The sequence below is a fragment of the Harmonia axyridis genome, chromosome 3, assembly GCF_914767665.1.
Source record: "Harmonia axyridis chromosome 3, icHarAxyr1.1, whole genome shotgun sequence".
NCBI lineage: Eukaryota > Metazoa > Arthropoda > Insecta > Coleoptera > Coccinellidae > Harmonia > Harmonia axyridis.
In genome coordinates, this window is record NC_059503.1 from 10,445,319 (window position 1) to 10,452,515 (window position 7,197).

At 29.8% G+C, this 7,197-nt stretch overlaps 4 protein-coding genes across 4 annotated transcripts; 2 read left to right on the forward strand and 2 right to left on the reverse strand.

Moving 5' to 3' along the window:
- The first annotated feature begins 120 nt into the window (after nucleotides 1-120).
- LOC123676783 (EP300-interacting inhibitor of differentiation 3) lies at nucleotides 121-1,691 on the forward strand. Its single transcript, XM_045612993.1, has 5 exons — nucleotides 121-398; nucleotides 533-762; nucleotides 832-1,246; nucleotides 1,307-1,419; nucleotides 1,563-1,691. Exons 1-5 carry the CDS (start codon nucleotides 284-286, stop codon nucleotides 1,614-1,616), a joined length of 927 nt encoding a protein of 308 aa, XP_045468949.1. The 5' UTR covers nucleotides 121-283; the 3' UTR covers nucleotides 1,617-1,691.
- LOC123676784 lies at nucleotides 1,624-2,926 on the reverse strand. The gene is made up of 3 exons (XM_045612994.1): nucleotides 2,383-2,926; nucleotides 2,128-2,179; nucleotides 1,624-1,993 (listed from the first exon to the last, which is right to left on the reverse strand). Exons 1-3 carry the CDS (start codon nucleotides 2,793-2,795, stop codon nucleotides 1,820-1,822), a joined length of 639 nt encoding a protein of 212 aa, XP_045468950.1. The 5' UTR covers nucleotides 2,796-2,926; the 3' UTR covers nucleotides 1,624-1,819.
- A 238-nt stretch (nucleotides 2,927-3,164) lies between these two features.
- Nucleotides 3,165-4,553, forward strand: LOC123676782 (dnaJ homolog subfamily C member 25 homolog). Its single transcript, XM_045612992.1, has 2 exons — nucleotides 3,165-3,966; nucleotides 4,032-4,553. Exons 1-2 carry the CDS (start codon nucleotides 3,429-3,431, stop codon nucleotides 4,487-4,489), a joined length of 996 nt encoding a protein of 331 aa, XP_045468948.1. The 5' UTR covers nucleotides 3,165-3,428; the 3' UTR covers nucleotides 4,490-4,553.
- Nucleotides 4,554-4,746: 193 nt separating this feature from the next.
- Nucleotides 4,747-7,154, reverse strand: LOC123676779 (RAD50-interacting protein 1). The gene has a single exon (XM_045612986.1). It carries the CDS (start codon nucleotides 6,812-6,814, stop codon nucleotides 4,775-4,777), a length of 2,040 nt encoding a protein of 679 aa, XP_045468942.1. The 5' UTR covers nucleotides 6,815-7,154; the 3' UTR covers nucleotides 4,747-4,774.
- Between the last annotated feature and the right edge of the window lie 43 nt (nucleotides 7,155-7,197).

Sequence of the window (7,197 nt, forward strand, 5' to 3'; positions counted from 1 at the left end):
AATTTTTCATTTATATTTAGTGTCCACCCATATAATAGTTCTCTCTTTTGATAAATCGCTTACCCATAACGACTAATAAAATATTACTCTTTATTCTATGGTTCTTACAGTTCTTTCAAACTTCAAACTTGTAATTTGACATTATGTAAACATTATTTCTTGTTGAACCTGTTGCATATTTTCTAATGATCCAATTTTATAACAATTAAATTATAAATATATAATTTGAATATTTTAAGCGTCATCAATTCTACCCTTATTTTAATAGGTTTTTCGATTAGCTATGAGAGGTAGAAGTAACAGCAGTCATGAAAATGAAATGGATACTACTGCGCCAAGGAGTTTCCAGGAGAGAAAAATTTGCTATAGAAATTTACTCAATAAAGTTGAAGAAATAGGTAGGCCTTACTTTGAAATTTTATTTCAAGATGATTAATTATAAACTACAGTACTTTAACGAGTTTGACCAGTTGGTTAAACTTTGAACAAATAAAAGTAGATATTCTATATTAATCATTCGATTCACCAACAGAAGAGAAAAAAGATCTTGGACTGGCAACTGTTACTGAGGTCGGAAATATTTTAAAAGAGATCAACAATCTTGAAAGGGAATATACAATAGAACAAAGAGTTGAACAAACTGATGAGACTTTCCTAGATTGTATGGTATTGTCATCATCTAGTGGAATTTTGGTTAAATGTATCAATGCTTTGGATATATCAACAGCAACTTATGAACCAAAGGAATTTAGTGATAAACTAGTATGTAAAATAACTTCAATTTAAAATTTTGGTTTTGCAACAATTAAATTGTTAATTTTTGTTTTTCAGTGTGAATATTTGAAAGGAAATAATTCAGATTATAATCCTAGCGATATATTGAAACTTTTGGATGATGCTAGAAAGATAATCCCAGAAATAGAACCATATGAATTTGTTTATGGAAGCTGTGATTTAGATAAGTCACCAGAACCAAAAGAGAAGAAAATCATTAAACGAGATCCAAAAGAAAAACTCACAAAAAAGGAACCAGAAAAAGTTTTAACTTTGAATAAAGAAGAAGAAGGAATACATGAAATTGTTAAAGTTTTAAGTGATGTTCTTTGGGATGAATACACTAAGAATGGAGAACAACCAATTGATTATTATGATTACGTCATTGATACCAGCAATTTCACCACTACTGTTGAAAATATGTTCTACTGTTCTTTCTTAGTCAGAGATGGAAAAGCAAAGATTGACCTTGGTGAGTATTCACCTCACTTTCTTATTTTGAACTGCTATTTGAATTGATACTTCTTTTTAGATGGTCTAACTCCAAAGATAAGACCAGTACCTAAGAATGAGTTACAGAAATTCAGAGATGAAAATGGTATGAATTACCAAATATTAACCACAATCACAATGGAAGACTGGGAGGTAAAGATATAATCAAATTTATATTTATAACATTGGTATTGTATAACTAAAATTCCTCAGTTTGAAGTGATAGGTTTGCATGATTTGATTGTAAAGGTTTTGATCATTTTTTTATTAGAGGTTCATTATTGGAATTGTTGCAGAATTTCACTAAAGAAGGATACCTTCAAAAGCATAGGAGGCTGCGGAGAAAATAGAAACAAGAAAAAATACATGTATTATATTTCCACTTCAAAAGATGTTCTTTGTATATTAAAAGTTAATATGTAAAATAAGTTTGTATCAAGAATGAATCAAAAGACAAACTGCTGGTGACTTATATTTACACTTCTAAATTATTACCCTTTTTAGTTCATATCAATGAAACTCATACCAAATCTAGGATTTTTCTAATTTCTGATTAATTAAGGACATTCTCAATTTCCTGGGTGTCTTCCCAATGGCACTCCTTTAAAGAGAATATTTCTGAATCAGAAGATTCAGGTGAATCGTCTTCAATAATAGGAACACTTTGTAATCTAGTACAAGTGAAAGGGTTCACATCATTTTCTCCTTCTCCACTATTTTGTATTTTCTGAAAAAAAAAATAATTTTCAGTTAGTGTCCAACTCATTTATCAATAGATGAACCTAACAAAAATTTTATTCAGAATTCAAATGATTGATTTAATGTACATATGTATAATATCTTTTTTAAATCAATCCCTACCTTTCTCGTTGTTACTTTGGCTGTAGCAGAAGCATTTCCAATTGATTTTGTTCTAAAAATTGAAAAACCAATTTAACATTATCAATAAAGTCGTACAAATCTTATTTCTATTACAACTTTTTAAAAGTGTTTTCATAATATTTTGCCATACAAATCTCAAATAAACTTGACAGGAAGTAGTCTAACTAACTGAATGATTTGATGTACGTTATATTTTCAACAAAATATATGTACTAATATAGATATTCCTCTTACCTAGATGTTTCTGCTGATTTTTTTTGAGATACAACTTCAATACTATCATCGGAATCAGAGAGTTCAATGAAATCTTTGGCTAAATTGCTGGGACCATCTTGTCTTATAAGTGGTGCATAGGTTTTAGTAGTTTTAGTTTCAGGTTTTTTTTTTCTTGCTAAATCCCCATATATTGTTTTTATTTTGATCTGTTCCTCAAGGGATAAATCATAGCCAGAGTTTTGAATATTATTTATTATATACTTCCTAAACCTTTCATGCAACGACTGATAAGTTCGATTTGGAAGTATATCTTTACACACTTCTTTCCAAAATTCAAGACCCCTCAATCTATAAAAAGCATTTTTTCGAATAATGTAATGTAAGATTTTTCGTTCTTCTTCGACGGTATATGGGTTACGATAACCTGACATGTTCAAATTATGTTGATTGAAAGTATCTGAAAAATCTCATTATGGATATAGAAATTAATAATAAACTTTTCATCTGTATTTTTTGTTAACAAATTTAAAAATGTTATCAATTCTATGATTTTCAGCACAGAACACAAATATTTTCCGGGACTCTGTATGTGTTACATATTTGAGTTGGTTACACTGCTAAAATATTGTTGATTAGAAAATTATAAGCACTATATTTATTTCGATCCATAAATAAGAATAACTTCTAGATATCTCAATAAAGTATTTCGGAATATAGAATTAGAAGGATGAATAAATTTTATGAAGAATGAAATTAAGCTTTATGATTATACTTGTTTCTATGATTAAATGTCAAATATTATTATGCTATCAAATAGACGTGGAAGGAGATTCGTGGAAAAATGTAGTCCAGCCTAACCATACGCTTTACAATTTTTACGGTTCATTGGTTATTTTTTCATTAAGTTGGAAATAAGAATTAATAGAGCAGTGAACTGTAATTTCTCAATCCTGTCCAAACATTCACTCAAGATAATGGAGTTTTCATGACGTTTTTGTCACTTCGATTTCAAGTAGTTTAGTGCGGCAACCTGAACTGTTATCGTTAGATTTCTAAAAAACAATATGAATTTCTTACCTTGGTTATTAATTATTTGTACTGTACAAGTAGCTCATTCTACATTATTAGATGGTATCTACTGTGGAAGGAATAATTGTTATGATGTGTTGGAAGTCTCGAGAGAAGCTACGAAACAAGAGATAGCAAGAAGCTATCGAAGATTGGCCAAACAGTATCATCCAGATTTACATCGAGGCCAAGAAGCCAAAGAAAAAGCTGAAGAACAATTCAAAAATATTGCTACAGCATATGAAATTTTGAAAGATGATGAATCGAGAACTGATTATGATTACATGTTGGATAATCCTGACCAATACTATGCTCACTACTATAGGTATTACAGAAGGCGTATGGCGCCTAAAGTAGATGTCAGGATTGTGATAATCGTTACAATAAGTATAATATCAGCAATTCAGTATTATAGTGGATGGCAAAGGTATGATGAAGCAATCAAGTATTTTATGACTGTTCCAAAGTATAGAAATAGAGCTATGGATATTGCAAAGCAGGATGGATTGTTAACTGATGATAAGAAAAACAGAGGTATTTGTTGTAATTCATTACTGAAATTATTTAAAAAACTCATTATTTCTTCAATATTATTGCAGGTAAAAGTAAAATGTCCAAAGCAGATGTAGAGAAAGTGGTTAAAAAAGTTATCGAGGATAAAATGGACATCAAAGGAGCCTATGCCAAACCAACAATCAAGGATTTGTTATGGATACAACTTTTAATAAGCCCTTACACCATTTTCATGTACATATTTTGGTATGTTTCTTGGATTTGGAGACATAGCATTCTTAGACAACCTTTCTCAGAAGAGGAAAAGCTCTATATAATCAGAAAATATTTGAAAATGGGCCAACATCAATTTGATAGTCAAGAAGATCATAAAATTCAGGAGTACTTGAATAAGGAGCTCTGGGTTAGGGGAAATTTTGATAAATGGTTCAAAGAAGAAGAAGAAAATGCCAAAAAACTGTTAGCTGAAAACAATCGTTATAAACAATATAGAAGATACCTTAAGAATCATGGAGTAAGCAGAATGACTTTTGATGATTCTTGAAGATGTTTATTATTTATTTTAATTTTATTTTTGCGATTCAATATACACCTTCATTACTGGAAAATTCTTTCATTTATATGATATATATCCTTCATTAAAAAAAATCTCTACAATCATCATTGTTAATTCTTAAATAAATAATTGTTTAACATTCATTTATATTGAGTAATGCACATGGAAATCTTAAGTGGTGATGACGACAATATAAACTCGTTTCTTTTTATTAAATTTCAAAAACTTCTTGAATAAAAATCGAATTTTGTTCTGTAATATATATTTATTTCATCAAATATTACAAGTTTGTAATGATTTAAGTAATTGTTTGAAATGGCTTTCAGGTTTTTCTGTGAATTGGGAAAATAAAGGGTATAAATTCCTTTCAATATCATATTTCAACTGAAGAATACCTCCCTTCTCTAATCTTTTATCTAAAATCAACTGTTCAAAAAGGAAACTATCCAATTGTTGAGCTAACGACTTCCATATAACTGAAAAAAGCTTATCTGCAAGAGTTTTTTGTAGCTGGTGTAACCTTTTTGCAATAACTTCAAACATTGGGCAAGCAGATGGTGTTAGTGATAAATTTTTAAAATCTTTATCCACTTTCATCTTTGACCAGTCTTCTCTAATATAATTTTTACTTTTTTGTTCAATTTCATTCATCACAAACTCTGACATTGAAGAAAGTAAGTATCTCCTCATATCACCATACAGAATTAGTGTTTCGGCAAATACACTTTGCGACTCATATTCTAAAATAGAATCCTCAGCATCTGGTACCGATGCACTTGATTCAACATTCTCTAATTGAGATTTGTAGTAATATAAATTGAGGTAATGTAAAGTATTCCCCCAATCTATCAATACACTTTCCATATAGAATAAAGTATTAACAATCATAGGTACCTTTGATTCTATAACATTATCTTCTTCAGCTTTTGCAATTTGTATTAATCTAACTCTGAAATCATCCAGGAGTTCCAACTGGAGCTCTAAAAATTGAAGTCGATGACCAGGTTGTGGCAAACTTTCATACCTGTCTGTAATTCTTTTAAGCAGTGTCATAAATGCATCAGCGCAAACAGTTACCTTCAAGTTATCTATATCAGAAGCTAGTGGTTCAAATGCTAGCTCTGAGGAATAAAGGATGTTATCCATTTTGTCTAATGCAAACTTTCTTTCCATTGTAATCCATTTAATGAACACTTGTGCTTGAGTAAGCACACCTAATACTCCAGCTTGTATTATTGGGTAATCATAAGAACTCCTTAACTCTTTATCAAAGCTTAAAGCTTCGTCAACTGTGTGAGAAAAGGTGAAATCATCATACTGAGCTTTAGCAATATCGGCCTGGAGTTTTTCAATAGCTAATTGTACCAAGCCCACTAAAAATTCAAGTTCAATATCTAAGTGGCAATACCCCATCTTATCAACAATAGGCTGAATCCATTTATGTAGAAAGTCTTTATGATCTCTTATCCATGTTAAAATTTGTGTGAAATACCATTCAGGTTTATCTAATCGGTTTGTTTGACGAGCACCATAAAAGTGATAGATGAAACGTTTTCTTAGTGGCTGTATCATAAGAGATGCAGGTATACATAAATTAGATATGTTAACAGGAGTCAACGAATCCAAATGATCATTTTCATTTGGTAATTCGATTTGAAGTAAGTATTCAGTAAGAAGTTTAAGTTTGTCTATTGCACTCTGAGGAGGAGTTTGCAGACTGAAATTTGCATTAACAAATGGCCAATTAATTACTTTCAAAGTTTCTTCAAAGCTTTCAGACAAACTATTCATCAAAACTTCATGCCAATAATTTTGAAGTTCACTCATAACATCATTCAAATAAGATTGTTTCAAATGTGTTAGATTCCAATTAATCTCACATAAATTTGCAAAAATGGTTACACATTTTTCATAATCTTTATTCTTATATTCTCTTTCTAACTCAACATTGAAATATTCCAGTTTTTGCACTAATCTAATATACTGCTTGGTAATTTGCAACACATTTACTTTTTCTAATAGATTTTGAAATTTTTTTCTCACATCATCCACTTTATCTAAATTTGTTTCAATTGCTTCAGTAATTTCTTTCGAACGAATGCATAATTTGTCAAAATCATCACATATCTTATCAGCGGAATGTACTGTTTTTCCTATTAGAGAGTCAATATTGGTTAAACTCAATTGCAATAATAAATCTTGCTTTTTCTGTTTCAATTCATAATAGATTGAGCTACATTTCTTAGAATCCAATAAATCATTTCCATAAGTAATTTGTAATTTCTGTAAACAATTTATATCGATATTTTCCATTGTTTGATATGCAGTGAAGTTAATCAATGCTTTTTGTTATATTGAATATTTACGAAGGATCCCTCATGAGTCGTTGATTCAGATAGATATATGCATATAATAGATTTGAATATTCAAAACACAGGTGGTAGTCCGAATCGATCAACTTTGAAAACATAAAAACTAAACGTCAAGAATCAGCTGATTCTACTTTCAGCTGACAAGCAGAACAAGGTTATCGATTATAAAGAAGTTTATATTTTAATATGAATACTTCCTTATAAGGGAAAGGGGTTGATGTTACTTTTTGCTTTCAAAAAAGAACCCATTCAAGCACAATACATAAAAATTAGGACAAAAAAAAATTAAAAATGTACTTACTCTATGTTACAAGCCAGTGAAAG